The 18,320-nt window shown below is 39.6% G+C and overlaps 1 protein-coding gene across 2 annotated transcripts in view; it reads left to right on the top strand.

Moving 5' to 3' along the window:
• The window catches only part of PDGFD (platelet derived growth factor D), a 257,241-nt gene extending 247,125 nt beyond the window's left edge, over positions 1-10,116 (top strand). For both annotated transcript variants that reach the window (XM_001154475.8, XM_522165.9), the window contains exon 7: positions 7,484-10,116. In XM_001154475.8, coding sequence (XP_001154475.1) covers positions 7,484-7,609 — 126 coding nt within the window. In that variant the 3' untranslated portion in view covers positions 7,610-10,116. The remainder of the gene's footprint in view (positions 1-7,483) is intronic.
• The last annotated feature ends 8,204 nt before the right edge of the window (positions 10,117-18,320 follow it).

Genomic DNA, 18,320 nt, shown 5'->3' with positions numbered 1-18,320 from the left:
AATTAATGATATACTTATTGATTTAAGAAATGCTGTATTGATACACAGGTATTAATATACAAAGATTTTAGTGGAACCTGATTTGTTTTAAATGGTAAAGGATATTATATGTTAACAAATATATAAAAACATAAAACACATTTTACTTATTTATGGCCACTAATGACCTTCATCAGGGCAACATGTTGTGTGTTTTTTTTTGAATACTTTAAGTTGTGGGGTACATGAGCAGAATGTGCAGGTTTGTTACATAGGTATACATGTGCCATGGTGGCTTGCTGCACCCATCAACCCGTCATCTACATTAGGTATTTCTCCTAATGCTATCCCTTCCCTAGTCCCGCACCCACCAACAGGACCTGGTGTGTGATGTTCCCCTCCCTGTGTCCATGTCTTCTCATTGTTCAACTCCCACTTACAAGTGAGAACATGTGGTGTTTGGTTTTCTGTTCTTGTGTTAGTTTGCTGAGAATGATGGTTTCCAGCTTCATCCATATCTCTGCAAAGGACATGAACTCATCCTTTTTATGGCTGCATAGTATTTCATGGTGTATATGTGCCATGTTTTCTTTATCCAGTCTATCACTGATGGACATTTGGGTTGGTTCCAAGTCTTTGCTATTGTGATCAGTGCTGCAATAAACATATGTGTGCATGTGTCTTTATAGTAGAATGATTTATATTCCTTTGGGTATATACTCAGTAATGGGATTGCTGGGTCAAATGGTATTTCTGGTTCTAGATCCTTAAGGAATCTCCACACTGTCTTCCACAATGGTTGAACTAATTTACACTCCCACCAACAGTGGAAAAGTGTTCCTATTTCTCCACATCCTCTCCAGCATTTGTTGTTTCCTGACTTTTTAGTGATCACCATTCTAACTAGCATGAGATGGTATGTCACTGTGGTTTTGTTTTGCATTTCTCTAACGACCAATGATGATGAGGTTTTTTTCATATGTTTGTTGGCTGCATAAATGTCTTCTTTTGAGAAGTGTCTGCTCATATCCTTTGCCCATATTTTGACGGGGTTGTTTTTTTCTTGTAAATTTGTTTAAGTTCTTCGTAGTTTCTGGATATTAGCCTTTGTCAGATCGATAGATTGCAAAAATTTTCTCCCATTCTGTAGGTTGCCTGTTCACTCTGATGACAGTTTTTTTTGCTGTGCAGAAGCTCTATAGTTTAATCAGATCCCACTTGTCTATTTTGGCTTTTGTTGCCATTGCTTTTGGTGTTTTAGTCATGAAGTCTTTGCCCATGTCCATGTCCTGAATGGTATTGCCTAGGTTTTCTTCTGGGTTTTTATGGTTTTGTGTCTTATATTTAAGTCTTTAATTCATCTTGAGTTAACTTTTGTATAAGGTGTAAGGAAGGGATCCAGTTTCAGCTTTCTGCATGTGGCTAGCCAGTTTTTCCAACACCATTTATTAAATAGGGAAATCCTTTTTCCATTGCTTGTTTTTGTCAGGTTTGTCAAAGATCAGATGGATGTAGATTGCAGTGTAATTTCTGAGGCCTCTGTTCTGTTCCATTGGTCTGTATATCTGTTTTGGTACCAGTACCATACAGTTTTGGTTACTGTAGCCTTATAGTATAGTTTTAAGTCAGGTAGTATGATACCTCCAGCTTTGTTCTTTTTGCTTAAGATTGTCTTGGCTCTGTGGGCTCTTTTTTTGGTTCCATATGAAATTTAAAGTCGTTTTTTCCAATTCTGTGAAGAAAGTCAATGGTAGCTTGATGGGGGTAGCACTGAATCTATAATTTACTTTGGAGAGTATGGCCATTTTCATGATTCTTACTATCTGTGAGCATGGAATGTTTTTCCATTTGTTTGTGTCCTCTCTTATTTCCTTGAGCAGTGGTTTGTAGTTCTCCTTGAAGAGTTCCTACATGTCCCTTGTAAGTTGTATTCCTAGGTATTTTATTCTCTTTGTAGCAATTGTGAATGAGAGTTCACTCATGATTTGGCTCTCTGTTTGTCTATTATTGGTGTATAAGAATGCTTGTGATTTTTGCACATTGATTTTGTGTCCTGAGACTTTGCTGAAGTTGCTTATCAGCTTAAGGAGTTTTTGGCCTGAGACGATGGGGTTTTCTAAATATACAAACATGTCATCTGCAAACAGAGACAATATGACTTCCTCTCTTTCTATTTGAATACCCTTTATTTCTTTCTATTGCCTGATTGCCCTGGCCAGAACTTCCAATAGTATGTTGAATAGGAGTGGTGAGAGAGGGCATCCTTGTCTTGTGCCAGTTTTCAAAGGGAATGCTTCCAGTTTTTGCCCATTCAGTATGATATTGGCTGTGGGTTTGTATAAATAGCTCTTATTATTTTGAGATCCATTCCATCGATACCTAGTTTACTGAGAATTTTTAGCGTGAAGGGCTGTTGAATTTTGACGAAGGCCTTTTCTGCATCTATTGAGATAATCATATGGTTTTTGTCATTGGTTCTGTTTATGTGATGGCCTACATTTATTGATTTGCATATTTTGAACCAGCCTTGCATCCCAGGGATGAAGCCAACTTGATCATGGTAGATAAGCTTTTTGATGTGCTGCTGGATTTGGTTTGCCAGTATTTTATTGAGGATTTTCACATCAATGTTCATCAGGGATATTGGCCTGAAATTTCCTCTTTTTGTTGTGTCACTGCTAGGTTTTGGTATCAGGATGATGCTGGCCTCATAAAATGAGTTAGGGAGGATTCCCACTTTTTTCTATTTTTTTGGAATAGTTTCAGAAGGAATGGTACCAGCTTTTCTTTGTACCTCTGGTAGAATTTGGCTGTGAATCCGTCTGGTCCTGGACCTTTTTTGGTTGGTAGGCTATCAATTACTGCTTCAATTTTAGAACTTGTTACTGGTCTATTCAGGGATTTGACTTCTTCCTGGTTTAGTCTTGAGAGGGTGTATGTGTTTTGGGAGCCAAAAAGGCCAAAGGGATCATGACCAACTCAGCATTCCACTGGAGGCTACTTGATCAAACAGCAAACTGTTTATCGTGAATACAGAATGTGGGCAAACTTACTTCTGTGCCTGCCCTAGAAGGTTTGCTGAGGGCCATCACTCCCTGGCACTGGCTCCTTGAGGTTATCTACTGGGACATCTAGAGCCTATTGTTTGAGGAATGCAGTCTTGCAAGCCTACTCTGGACCTAACAGCTGACCTCTTCTTCCAACTCACCTTCTCGCTATCTCTTTTGCCTAATAAATACAGAGGGTGGTGTAAAGCTCAGGGCCCTTGTCCATTAGAGGCAAGTTGCCCCCTGACCCCTACTTCCAAACATACTCTTTTGTCTTTGTCTTTTATTTCTGCATTCGCCCCCTTTTGTTCTGTCCCCCAAGGTCCATACAGGCTACATATGTGTCCAGGAATTTATCCATTTCTTCTAGATTTTCTAGTTTATTTGCATAGAGGTGTTTATAATATTCTCTGATAATAGTTTGTATTTCTGTGGGATCAGTGGTGATATCCCCTTTATCATTTTTTATTGCATCTCTTTGATTCTTCTCTCTTTTCTTCTTTATTAGTCTGTCTAGTGGTCTATTTTGCTGATCTTTTCAAAAAACCAGCTCCTGGATTCATTGATTTATTTGAAGGGCTTTTTGTGTCTCTATCTCCTTCAGTTCTGCTCTGATCTTAGTTATTTCTTGTCTTCTGCTAGCTTTTGAATTTGTTTGCTCTTTCTTCTCTAGTTCTTTTAATTGTGATGTTAGGGTGTCTATTTTAGATATTTCCTGCTTTCTCTTGTAGGCATCTAGTGCTATAAATTTCCCTCTACACACTGCTTTAAATATGCCCCAGAGATTCTGGTACGTTGTGTCTTTGTTCTCATTGGTTTCAAAGAACATCTTTAATTTTGCCTTCATTTTGTTATTTACCCAGTAGTCATTCAGGAGCAGGTTGTTCAGTTTCCATGTAGTTGTGTGATTTTGAGTGAGTTTCTTAATTCTGAGTTCTAAATAGATTGCACTGTAGTCTGAGAGACTGTTTGTTAGGATTTCTGTTCTTTTGCATTTGCTGAGGAGTGTTTTACTTAAAATTACATGGTCAATTTAAAAATAGGTGCAATGTGATGCTGAGAAGAGTGTATATTCTGTTGATTTGGGGTGGGGAGTTCTGTAGATATCTATTAGGTCCGCTTGGTCCAGAGCTCAGTTCAACTCCTGGATATCCTTGTTAATTTTCTGTCTCATTGATCTGCCTAATATTGACAGTGGGGTGTTAAAGTGTCTATTTATTATTTAGACTCCCACTATTATTGTGTGGGAGTCAAAGTCTCTTTGTAGGTCTCTAAGAACTTGCTTTATGAATCTGGGTGCTCCTGTATTGGGTGCATGTATATTTAGGATAGTTAGCTCTTCTTGTTCCATTGATGCCTTTACCATTATGTAATGGCCTTCTTTGTCTCTTTTGATCTTTGTTGGTTTAAAGTCTGTTTTATCAGAGACTAGGATTGCAACCCCTGCTTTTTTTTTTTGTTTTCCATTTACTTGGTAAATCTTCCTCCATCCCTTTATTTTGAGCCTATGTGTGTCTTTTCATGTGAGATGGGCCTCCTGAATACAGCACACTGATGGGTCTTGACTCTTTATCCAATTTGCCAGTCTGTGTCTTTTAATTGGGGAATTTAGCCCATTTACATTTAAGGTTAATATTATTATGTGTGAATTTGATCCTGCCATTATGACGCTAGCTGGTTATTTTGCCCGTTAGTTGATGCACTTTCTTCATAGCGTCAATGGTCTTTACAATTTGGGATGTTTTTGCAGTGGCTGGTACCAGTTGTTCCTTTCCATGTTGGTGCTTCCTTCAGGAGCTCTTGTAAGGCAGGCCTGGTGGTGACAAAAATCTGTCAGCATTTGCTTCTCTGTAAAGGATTTTATTTCTCCTTCACTTAGGAAGCTTGGTTTGGCTGGATATGAAATTCTGGGTTGAAAATTATTTTCTTTAAGAATGTGGAATATTGGCCCTCACTCTCTTCTGGCTTGTAGGGTTTCTGCCGGGAGATCCGCTGTTAGTCTGATTGGCTTCCCTTTGTGGGTAACCCAACCTTTCTCTCTGGCTGCCCTTAACATTTTTTCCTTCATTTCAACCTTGGTGAATCTGAAGATTATGTGTCTTGGGATTGCTCTTCTCGAGGAGTATCTTTATGGTGTTCTCCATATTTCCTAAATTTGAATGTTGGCCTGCCTTGATAGATGGGGAAATTCTCCTGGATAATACCCTGAAGAGTGTTTTCCAACTTAGTTCCATTCTCCCCACACTTTCGGGTACACCAATCAAACGTAGATTTGGTCTTTTCACATAGTCCCAATTTCTTGGAGGCTTTGTTTGTTTCTTTTCACTCTTTTTTCTGTAATCTTTTCTTCTCACTTTATTTTATTAATTTGATCTTCAATCACTGATATCCTTTCTTCTGCTTGATCGATTTGGCTATTGAAGCTTGTGTATGCTTCATGAAGTTCTTGTCTTGCGTTTTTCAGCTCCATCAGGTCATTTATGTTCTTCTCTACACTGATTATTCTAGTTAGCAATTCATCTAACCTTTTTTCAAGGTTCTTAGCTTCCTTGCATTGGGTTAGAACATGCTCCTTTAGCTCGGAGGAGTTTGTTATTACCCACCTTCTGAAGCCTACTTCTGTCAATTCCTCAAACTCATTCTCCATCTGGTTTTGTTCCCTTGCTGGCGAGGAGTTGTGATCCTTTGGTTGAGAAGAGGAGTTCTGGTTTTTGGAATTTTCAGTGTTTCTGCACTGGTTTTTCCCCATCTTTTTGGTTTTATTTACCTTTGGTCTTTGATGTTGTTGACCTTCTGATGGGGTCTGTGAGTGGATGTCCTTTTTGTTAATGTTGATACTATTCCTTTCTGTTTGTTACTTTTCCTTCTAACAGTCAGGCCGCTCTGCTGCAGGTCTGCTGGAGTTTGCTGGAGGTCCACTCCAGACCCTGTCTCCTGTATGAAATGTCTATTGGCCCCTAATGGGAGATGTCTCCCAGTCAGGATACATGGGGGTCAGGGACCCACTTGAGGAGGCAGCCTGTCCCTTATCAGAGCTCAAATGCTGTGCTGGGAGATCCGCTGCTCTCTTCAGGGCCTCCAGGCAGGAATGTTTAAGTCTGAGAAGCTGTGCCCACAGCCACCCCTTCCCCCAGGTTCTCTGTCCCAGGGAGATGGGGGTTTTATCTATAAGTCCCTGACTGGGGCTGCTGCCTTTCTTTCAGAGATGACCTGCCCAAAGAGGAGGAATCTAGAGAGGCAGTTTGGCCACAGCGGCCTTGCTGAGCTGCGGTGGGCTCCGCCCCATTCAAACTTCCCAGTAGCTTTGTTTACACTGTGAGGGTAAAACCGCCTACTCAAGCCTCAGCAATGGCAGACGCCCCTCCCCTCACCAAGCTCAAGCATCCCAGGTCAATCTCAGACTGCTGTGCTGGCAGGAGAATTTCAAGCCAGTGGATCTTAGCTAGCTGGGCTCCATGGGGGTGGGACCCACTGAGCCAGACCACTTGGATCCCTGGCTTCAGCCCCTTTCCAGGGGAGTGAATGGTTCTGTCTTGCTGGCATTCCAGGCGCCACTGGGGTATGAAAAATAAACTGCTGCGGCTAGCTCGGTGTCTGTCCAAATGACCGCCCAGTTTTGTGCTTGAAACCCAGGGCCCTGGTGGCATAGGCACTGGGGGAAATCTCCTGGTCTGCCAGTTGCAAAGACTATGGGAAAAGTGCAGTATCTGGACTAGAGTGCACCATTCCTCCTGGTACAGTCTCTCATGGCTTCCCTTGGCTGGGGGAAGGAGATCCCCCAACCCCTTGCACTTCGCGGCTGAGGGGACACCCCACCCTGCTTCAGCTCACCTTCCGTGGGCTGCACCCAATGTCTAACCAGTCCCAGTGAGATGAACTGGGTACCTCAGTTGGAAATGGAGAAATCACCCGCCTTCTGCATTGATCTCGCTGGGAACTGCAGACCAGAGCTGTTCCTATTCGGCCATCTTGCCAGCAACTCCAGGGCAACATGTTTTACTTCAACCAAAGATTTAGATATACCGCATATTTTATTCATGGTTGTATTCATTTTCCTCTCCATGCTAATAATATGCTCAAGTATTGTATTCATCTATAACACATGCCTTGGTCAGAAGGATCTTTACGATAATATTTGGAACAGCACTTGGCCCAAAGCAGGCCCTTAGAAAGCTATTAATAAATACCTGCTAAGACACATGAAATCATCTGGGTACTTCAGGTAAGTAATGCTGGGCATTACTCTGGGATCAATTGATTCCTCCACTTCAGGGAGTCAATTATTTGAAAAATGTGTGCATTCTAATAGCAATGTGTGCATTCTAATAGCAAGCCCATAGCTTCTGTTGGGTTCTCAAAGGGCTAAGAACTAGTTGTCAAAAAGGTAATAAGTAAGTGGCATCTGACTGAGTTGAACTCCAAAGGCTTTCTAACAGGAGATGTGCTTCTTGTCCTAGGTATTACAGTTTGAGCCTGGCCACATCAAGAGGAGGGGTAGAGCTAAGACCATGGCTCTAGTTGACATCCAGTTGGATCACCATGAACGATGCGATTGTATCTGCAGCTCAAGACCACCTCGATAAGAGAATGTGCACATCCTTACATTAAGCCTGAAAGAACCTTTAGTTTAAGGAGGGTGAGATAAGAGACCCTTTTCCTACTAGCAACCAAACTTACTACTAGCCTGCAATGCAATGAACACAAGTGGTTGCTGAGTCTCAGCCTTGCTTTGTTAATGCCATGGCAAGTAGAAAGGTATATCATCAACTTCTATACCTAAGAATATAGGATTGCATTTAATAATAGTGTTTGAGGTTATATATGCACAAACACACACAGAAATATATTCATGTCTATGTGTATATAGATCAAAATTTTTTTTGGTATATATAACCAGGTACACCAGAGCTTACATATGTTTGAGTTAGACTCTTAAAATCCTTTGCCAAAATAAGGGATGGTCAAATATATGAAACATGTCTTTAGAAAATTTAGGAGATAAATTTATTTTTAAATTTGGAAACACAAAACAATTTTGAATCTTGCTCTCTTAAAGAAAGCATCTTGTATATTAAAAATCAAAAGATGAGGCTTTCTTACATATACATCTTAGTTGATTATTAAAAAAGGAAAAATATGGTTTCCAGAGAAAAGGCCAATACCTAAGCATTTTTTCCATGAGAAGCACTGCATACTTACCTATGTGGACTATAATAACCTGTCTCCAAAACCATGCCATAATAATATAAGTGCTTTAGAAATTAAATCATTGTGTTTTTTATGCATTTTGCTGAGGCATGCTTATTCATGTAACACCTATCTCAAAAACTTACTTAGAAGGTTTTTTATTATAGTCCTACAAAAGACAGTGTATAAGCTGTAACAGAATTTTGAATTGTTTTTCTTTGCAAAACCCCTCCACAAAAGCAAATCCTTTCAAGAATGGCATGGGCATTCTGTATGAACCTTTCCAGATGGTGTTCAGTGAAAGATGCGGGTAGTTGAGAACTTAAAAAGTGAACACTGAAACATCGACGTAACTGGAAATTAGGTGGGATATTTGATAGGATCCATATCTAATCATGGATTCGAACTCTCCAAACTACACCAATTAATTTAATGTATCTTGCTTTTGTGTTCCCGTCTTTTTGAAATATAGACATGGATTTATAATGGCATTTTATATTTGGCAGGCCATCATAGATTATTTACAACCTAAAAGCTTTTGTGTATCAAAAAAATCACATTTTATTAATGTAAATTTCTAATGGTATACTTGCTCACTGTTCTGATTTCCTGTTTCTGAACCAAGTAAAATCAGTCCTAGAGGCTATGGTTCTTAATCTATGGAGCTTGCTTTAAGAAGCCAGTTGTCAATTGTGGTAACACAAGTTTGGCCCTGCTGTCCTACTGTTTAATAGAAAACTGTTTTACATTGGTTAATGGTATTTAGAGTAATTTTTTCTCTCTGCCTCCTTCGTGTCTGTTTTAAAGGAGACTAACTCCAGGAGTAGGAAATGATTCATCATTCTCCAAAGCAAGAGGCTTAAGAGAGAAACACCAAAATTCAGATAGCTCAGGGACTGCTAACAGAGAACTACATTTTTCTTATTGCCTTGAAAGTTAAAAGGAAAGCAGATTTCTTCAGTGACTTTGTGGTCCTACTAACTACAACCAGTTTGGGTGACAGGGCTGGTAAAGTCCCAGTGTTAGATGAGTGACCTAAATATACTTAGATTTCTAAGTATGGTGCTCTCAGGTCCAAGTTCAACTATTCTTAAACAGTGCAATTCTTCCCAGTTATTTGAGATGAAAGATCTCTGCTTATTGAAGATGTACCTTCTAAAACTTTCCTAAAAGTGTCTGATGTTTTTACTCAAGAGGGGAGTGGTAAAATTAAATACTCTATTGTTCAGTTCTCTAAAATCCCAGAACACAATCAGAAATAGCTCAGGCAGACACTAATAATTAAGAACGCTCTTCCTCTTCATAACCGCTTTGCAAGTTTCCTGTGAAAACATCAGTTTCCTGTACCAAAGTCAAAATGAACGTTACATCACTCTAACCTGAACAGCTCACAATGTAGCTGTAAATATAAAAAATGAGAGTGTTCTACCCAGTTTTCAATAAACCTTCCAGGCTGCAATAACCAGCAAGGTTTTCAGTTAAAGCCCTATCTGCACTTTTTATTTATTAGCTGAAATGTAAGCAGGCATATTCACTCACTTTTCTTTGCCTTTCCTGAGAGTTTTATTAAAACTTCTCCCTTGGTTACCTGTTATCTTTTGCACTTCTAACATGTAGCCAATAAATCTATTTGATAGCCATCAAAGGAATAAAAAGCTGGCCGTACAAATTACATTTCAAAACAAACCCTAATAAATCCACATTTCCGCATGGCTCATTCACCTGGAATAATGCCTTTTATTGAATATGTTCTTATAGGGCAAAACACTTTCATAAGTAGAGTTTTTTATGTTTTTTGTCATATCGGTAACATGCAGCTTTTTCCTCTCATAGCATTTTCTATAGCAAATGTAATATGCTTCTTATCTTCATGAAAAATAAATATTGCTTTTGAACAAAACTACTCCATTATTTAGTACTCAATTGCAGTTTTAAAAGGTGTACACTGCTAAAAAAGAAAAAAAAGAAAAGAAAACTTCCAGCCGGACGCGGTGGCTCAAGCCTGCAATCCTAGCACTTTGGGAGGCCGAGGGGGGTGGATCACACGGAGATCGAGACCATCCTGGTCAACATGGTGAAACCCTGTCTCTACTAAAAATACAAAAATGAGCCAGGTGTGGTGGTGGGCGCCTTTAGTCCCAGCTACTCAGAAGATGGAGGCAGGAGAATCACTTGAACCGGGAGGCAGAGGTTGCAGTAAGCCGAGATCACGCCACTGCACTCCAGCCTGGGCTACAGAACAAGACTCCTTTCAAAAAAAAAAAAAGGAAAACTTTTTTTCACAAATGCATCAAACTGTTTGGAATGACAAGATTGAGTGATTTCTGAAGGCTTCATTTTATAATGCCTGAAAGAACAACACTTTGTTCCCCAATTACAGGCTTCTGTTCTGTCTTTGTCCTGCAGCTGCACAGTGGGGCAAGACTTGGGTTTGGTTTTGTTGCTGCTTTGTTGTTTCTTCGTTTGACTATTTCCCCATGAGTCTTATAATGAATTATGTTCTCCTCTGACATTGTTCCTCACCTAAGAAAATCCACAGCCGTCTCTTCCTTGAGGCCTGAAGTCAACAACATTACAACCTCATTTCCCTTTTATCCACCTCCTTTTCCCATCTGGGTGGACACACCAGCCAACTAGTGATTCAGTGTTATCAGTTCAGACAGACCAGTTTAGGAGCTACACTCCTATATCATTTGCTTTGTAATTTGTGAAGAGGCACATAGCATAAAGAGAGCTCTTCTAGCTGCAATGCACATGCAAGAATTTTTGCTTTTGATTATAGCCTAATCTTTATATCATCCTGCTGGAAACAAAATAGCAGCTGCAGTGTTGAATGAAACGCTGCCATTTTAGTGGTTTTAGGTCATTTGGGGAATGGGAGTAAAGACCTGTATTCTGTGGCAAGAATTAATTTTACCATCAGAAATACTAGCTAGTGTGTCAGCATGGGAGAGGGATGGGGACAGGGTCGAATAATTCTGTGCCTAATAGCTAATTCAAGTAACTGGGGTTTTTAGGTAAAAAGTCATAATAGTAATATATATATGTATATATATGTGAATATATGTGTATATATGTATGTATATATGTTGCATTTTAATACAAAGACATTAAGAATTTTATTTCATTTCCTGAAATGTTCACATGTCCAGTTTTATTCTGAGAATAACTCAACAGATGTCTAAATTGTTGATACTCTCCTAGGTTCCTCATAGAATATTAAATTAAAATTCAATAGATTAGTATTCATGCCCAAAGTCCTAGGAAATATAATTTTGTTTATTGACAGCCCTAGTCAAACATGCTAGAAGACAGAATATTTCTAATTCACTGGTTTTATTGACATTCACTCAAATTCTGTTGTTTTTAAAGATCAAGTTAAAGACTACACAGACCTTCAAAACTTAGCATAGCACAACTGGGATATCTCTCAAATAAAATAGGCATCAACAAGGGATAAGCAACTAACCACTTAATGTAAGACTTTATGCTTGCTTTTCCAGTTATATTTCTGAATTTTGCAAACTAATTTGTGTCCTTTTTTTGAATAAATTTCATTTCTATAGAGATGTCTAAAAATTATTTAGCAGACTACATTAAAAGAGAGTGGAGCTAACTTCTTAACAAAGGTTAATATACTCAGTGCAACAAGCTGTGGACCAAGAAATCTTCATTTTCTAACAAAATCATTTGACTTTGTGATTATTTTAAACTGTTTATACTTATTGCCAGGTTTAGTGACCAGAAACCAAATGTTAAAATCATTCTTGGATTCAATTTACATTTTAAATAATACCTACAATACAAGTTCCCTTTTAAGAACTAAGGTCTCTAACCTGTTTCTGGTTGAGGTCATAGTATAAATTTCTCCTCTTCAGGCCTTCTAGTGTCTTTCTAGACTTTCCTTTCTCCCTGTGTCTCCCACAGGCTTCCTTTCTCACCTGCCTCTACTTGTCAGTCTTCAAATCAGAGAAAATCAGGATCAATATCTGCTTTGGAAAGACAGGAGATAGATCAGTCGAGGAGATCAACTGCATGGTTACCCAAGTGAGCAATTAATAGGGTAAAATTCCCAACTGCTTTAAGAAATCACTGCTTTTTGAGAGTCAAACACATCAGGTGCATATTTTTCAGTACTGTCCACTTTGGTGCAAACTTCAGGATATGGTGGTAGATATTTGTTGACTTCTGTCAATAGAAATTTAGCCACAGTCAATATGGGGAAAATTGACTAAATTAAATGTTTCATTCATTCATTCAACAGCAAATACATTAAAGCCCGCTATGTATCAGACATGCTTTGAGGCTTGAAACACAAGATTCACAACAGAGGATAAAACTAGAGAAAGATATTCTAGGTAAGATCAACAGGAAGAACAAAGGTCTCCCAGCAAAAATGCATAAGGTAAGTGTGGGCAGTTCGGAAAATATAAAGTGATCGAAAGGAAAGAAAAGGAAACTGTAGGCAAATGAATTTAGTCTTTTACATTTAGGAAAGGAAGCTCCATGAGGACCTCTGAGCACAGTGGGGGCTGTATGTGTCATAGAGCACCAGACAGAAAGTTAGAAGGTCTTGGTTGTAGTGACTAGCCTGCCACTTTCTAAACCTATGTTTCCTCATTTACACACTCAGATATGTAAGATGTTCTGGAGGTGTCTTCCGGCAGAACAATTCTGCAATTCTGCATTTTGGAAAATGGGTCTACAGAAAGAGTAGGGATTGGGATATGAGTTATGAGGCTCCTTGAAGTTCTAGGGGTGAGACAATAAGGATAAAGCGAGACTTCAGAGACAGGAAGGGAAGTTTGCCCCTGTGGTTTCTCAGGCTGTGCACTACAAATCTCTAGGGGTTGCTATTTGCATGAACTAAGATGACAAGACAGGTTAAGAGGTTTCAAAGTTCTTTGTGGTTGGATGGGCTGGAAGTGCAGGCTTGGAGATCTCCTGTAGGAAGAAGTCATGTGAGTTCAAGAGAATTCTTGTGGGAAAACCAGGGAGGCAGGAAGGAGGGGTGAATTTTGCAAGCATGTCTCCAAGAAGAGGAGCCAGGTCTTGTAACATTGAAAGGGAGTCATTCTCAGGGTCAAAGCTGAAACCATAAGAAGATAGACAGAACCTGAAAGACCTCCATAACCATTAAGAGGGAAGAAGACTAGTTTCTAAAGCTCATAAAAATGTGTTCTGAAAAGGTATTAAGTACTGACTGAGGGCTAAAGGTCCAGCCCTGTGCTGAATACAGCAGATTCACAGGAAAATAAAACAAACGTATTTCCTGCCTTTATCAAGCTAGAGAAGACATTACATGAGGCTAGAGAAGACTAGACACTAAACAAATAATTACATATGTAACCCAATACATTTGTGAAAAGCAAAAGCATAATGTGTGATGACAGTAAAAGGTGGAATCCAGATCAGAGGACAAGGAAGGGTTCTGTGAGAAGATGACATTATTAGAGCAGGAACAGAAAGTTGAATAAATGTTAGAAGCAAAGTGAAAGGAGAGTGTGACATTAAATGGTAGCAATAAAAATGAAAAAAATCTAGCTATATTAAAGAAATAGTTTGAATCTTTAATTTATCAGAGTTGGGGATATATTAGACTGAGGCAAAAGATGATAGAAGATAGCAAGGATTTTTCCAAGGCTTCTGGCATAACAAACTGTGCAGATAGAGGTGCCATTTATTGAGATGGGGGACATGCAAAGAGAAGGAGATTTAGGATAGATTAAGAATTCAGTGTGAGGTATTAATTCCAAGTGACATTTGATATATCCAGTTGGAGATATTAAGTAGGCAGTTAGGTCTGTGGGTCTGGAGCTAAGAAGAAGGGTCTGAGACAGATGTAAATTTAGAAGTCAGCAATATACAGTGGTATTACAAAACACAGGAACAGTCCAGATACTTAGGGGAGGGTGAAAACTGAAAGGGGAAGAATCACAGGGCAATTGTGAGAATATAAAAATGTTCTAAGTGCCAGAGGAAGAAATTGTTGCAAAGAGTCTGGGTCAGTTTTATCGACTATGGCAGAGAAGGTATGAGAAACACCTACAGATTTATCTGCTCAGAAATACTCCTTTCTTTTATTTTTATTTTTATTATACTTTAAGTTTTAGGGTACATGTGCACAACGTGCAGGTTTGTTACATACGTATACATGTGCCATGTTGGTGTGCTGCACCCATTAACTCGTCATTAACATTAGGTATATCTCCTAATGCTATCCCTCCCCCCTTCCCCCACCCCACAACAGGCCCCAGTGTGTGATGTTCCCCTTCCTGTGTCCATGTGTTCTCACTGTTCAATTCCCACCTATGAGTGAGAACATGCGGTGTTTGATGTTTTGTCCTTGCGATAGTTTGCTGAGAATGATGGTTTCCAGCTTCATCCATGTCCCTACAAAGGACATGAACTCATCGTTTTTTATGGCTGCATAGTATTCCATGGCGTATATGTGCCACATTTTCTTAATCCAGTCCATCATTGTTGGACATTCAGGTTGGTTCCAAGTCTTTGCTATTGTGAATAGTGCCGCAATAAACATACATGTGGATGTGTCTTTATAGCAGCATGATTTATAATCCTTTGGGTATATACCCAGTAATGGGATGGCTGGGTCAAATGGTAAGAAATACTCCTTTCTAACCCTAACCTCTTTTCTGAGAGATTCCTCTTCATCTATAGCAGTATTGTCCAATAGAACTTCTTGCGATGATGGAGATGTTCTATATCTGTTCTAAGAGAGCAGCTAATAGCCACACTTGGCTGCTGAGCACTGGAAGCATGACCAGTGTGGCTGAAGATTTTTAAATTTTATTTAATTTTACTTAATTAACATTTAAATATAAATTGCCACATGTGACAAGTGGCTACTGTATTAGGCTATGCAGTTGTAGATTTAATTATCACCCAGAGTTGTAGCCAGAATACTACACACTTCACAGTACCACACACACGTTCTAGTCACAGCCAGGGGCACCTGACTCAAGCTTTCTCAGGATGTATGGGCCTGAGGAGAGATTCGGACAGTCTCCTTGGTTATTTGGATGGTAGGATGTGAAAATCAATGGCTATTGGCAGCCATACTCCCTGCCATGTAGGCTAAATATCTAGAGAAAGTTAAACTATAAAGGAAAAGAAGGAAGAAAGACACAAACACACAGAAAGTCCTGAGGGAGTCCCTCCTTCTCATTAGTTCTGATGTCTGGCCAAACCCGTCTCTGGTTCTCTGAGAATGTCACATGGTGGAAATGTGAGTCAGATGATAAGATATTTGGAGGGAGGAATTGTGATTAAATGAAAATGCTGAGTGAAAACCACTATCTCAAGGAGTTGATAGGTGAGTGAAAAGAGAACTGCAGTTAGCCCTTTATATCCGCAGGTTCCACATCTATAGATTCAACCAACAGCAGATGAAAGATATTTGGAAACATGAAAAATATAATACAACTATAAAAATAATAAAAACTGGCCAAGTTCAGTGGCTCACACCTGTAATCCCAACAATTTGGGAGGCCAAGGCAGGCGGATCACTTGAGGTCAGAAGTTTGAGACCAGCCTGGCCAACATGGTGAAACCCTGTCTCTACTAAAAACACAAAAATTAGGCATGGTGGTGCACTCCTGTAGCCCCAGCTACTCAGGAGGGCGAGGCACGAGAATCTCTTGAACCAGGAAGCAGAGGCTGCAGTGAGCAAGATTGCTCCACTGCACTACAGCCTGGGTGACAGAGCAAGACTCCATCTCGAAAATAAATAAAATAATTAATTAATTTAATTAAATAATAATTAAAACAGCACAGTATAACAACTATTTACATGGCATTTATATTGTGCTAGGTGTTATAAGTAATCCAGAGATGATTTAAATCGTATGGGAGGATGTGCATAGGTTATAGTAAACGCTGCGCCATTTTAGATAAGGGACTTGAGCATCCCCAGATTTTGGTATCCTCAGGGGTCCTGAAACGAATCCCCTGTGGATATCAAGGGACAACTGTACATTAAATTATTGTTGTTTGTGGCACTTGTGTTCTATGAAGTTGCCAGATTCACTGAATTAGCAAATACTGTTTTCACTGCTGCTCAGAGAAATCCTGGCTTAGGGTTGTGCAAGCCTCTGGTCACATTTTCATCAACTTTCAGACAGTCCACCAGTCTACTTGGTTATTGTGTGTTTCTGGTTAAGAATTCTTTATTTAATATATATTGTTGATTCATTAAAATTGAACTCATGGCCAACAGCATTATAACCCATGCCTGAACCAAGCTTACCTAACACATATTTTTTCCATAAGGTACATCACAGCCTTATTGCATTTAGGAACACCAAAGAGCACTTCAGAACTATGCTTGGGAGCCATTTTAAATGGCAAAATCTTCAACAAAAAGCACAAAAGTGTTAAAAACATGGCAGTAAATCAACTGTGAAAAGGACACTCGTTTACAGTATGAGAGCTGAAACAAGAAGGCAGTGTCACCTTGTCCTTCCTCAGCTGGGAACATGAGTAACTCAATTTTTTAACAGCTCTGCTCATATATTAGTCTGTTTTCATGCTGCTGATAAAGACATACCTGAGACTGGGCAATTTACAAAAGAAAGAGGTGTATTGGATTTACAATTCCACGTGGCTGGGAAGGCCTCACAATCATGGAGGAAGGCATGGAGGAGCAAGTCATATCTTATGTGGATGGCAGCAGGCAAAGAGAGTTTGTGCAGGCAAACTCCCAATTTTAAAACCATCATATCTCATGAGACCTATTCACTATCACTAGAACAGCACAGGAAGGACCTGCCCCATGAATCAGTCATCTCCCACCAGGTCCCTCCCTCAACACGTGGGAATTATGGGAGCTACAAGATGAGGTTTTGGTGGGGACACAGAGCCAAACCATATCAGCTCATGTCTTCAAATGACTACGAGAAACCACGCACATGGATTTGGGGGATACACATAAATTTTGAGTAGGTAAATATGCAAATACAGAAGGTGTGAATAATGGAAATGGACTGTAATGGTAGTGCCCATTTTACAATGTGCCAGGAATTTTTCTGAAGCTCACATATATTTAATTTTCATAACCCTCTAATACATGACTTTTATGAAAATGAAATACATTAATATATACTAAAGCTTTTTTTTTTTTTTTTTTGAGACGGAGTCTCACTCTGTCGCCCAGGCTGGAGTTCAGTAGTGCGATCTTGGCTCACTGCAAGCTCCACCTTGCAGGTTCACACCATTCTCCTGCCTCAGCCTCCCAAGTAGCTGGGACTACAGGTGCAGGCCACCATGCCCAGCTAATTTTTTGTATTTTTAGTAGAGATGGGGTTTCACCATGTTAGCCAGGAAGGTCTTGATCTCCTGACCTCGTGATCTGCCTGCCTCAGCCTCCCAAAGTGCTGGGATAGTAAAGCTTTTTATTAGAAACAATGTAATGATATTTATTGTGCTTCATAAGTATAAAAAAATGAAGACAGAGATTTCTCCAAAGTAAGTCAATAGGTAGTAAACTCCAGATAACTCTTCTGTAACCCACATCCTTAATCATATTATAATACCATCTGTCTAAGCCATTGCATAGGAGGCAGAACTAAAGAATTTGCTCTAAGAAGCCTTCTCATCTACAGGGCAATTCCAAGCATGGACCCTGAGGTCATCATTGAACATTCTGGTCAAGCTTTATTCATTTAATTGACAGAAATTGGGCATCTACTACGTTGTAAGCATAATTCTAGGCTCTAGGGACAAAGAACAAGATAATGAACAGCACGATGTTTTTGCCTTCATAAAATTTGCATCAAGATAGACACAGGAAATAAACACATATATAATTTCATATAATGATAAGGGCGGTAAGAAAAACAAAGCAAGTTAGAAGAGCAAAGGAAGTGTTACTGACCCTCCCAGGAGGTTATTGGATCCTAATGGGTTCTTTCCCTGCCCAGTGTCATTTGTGCCAATAGAACCAGACCAGGTTAAGTAAAGCAGAACAGAAACTTTACTCGTGATCAAAGAATGATGAAGGGGAGGGGAGCTTGTGCTCAAAGCACCATCTCCCTGGAAGTCAAGTAGAGGGAGATTTAAAGGGCTCCCAGGACAGGTAGGTGGAGA

The sequence above is a fragment of the Pan troglodytes genome, chromosome 9 (assembly GCF_028858775.2).
Source record: "Pan troglodytes isolate AG18354 chromosome 9, NHGRI_mPanTro3-v2.0_pri, whole genome shotgun sequence".
Lineage (NCBI taxonomy): Eukaryota > Metazoa > Chordata > Mammalia > Primates > Hominidae > Pan > Pan troglodytes.
This window is presented reverse-complemented; position numbering and strand designations above follow the sequence as displayed.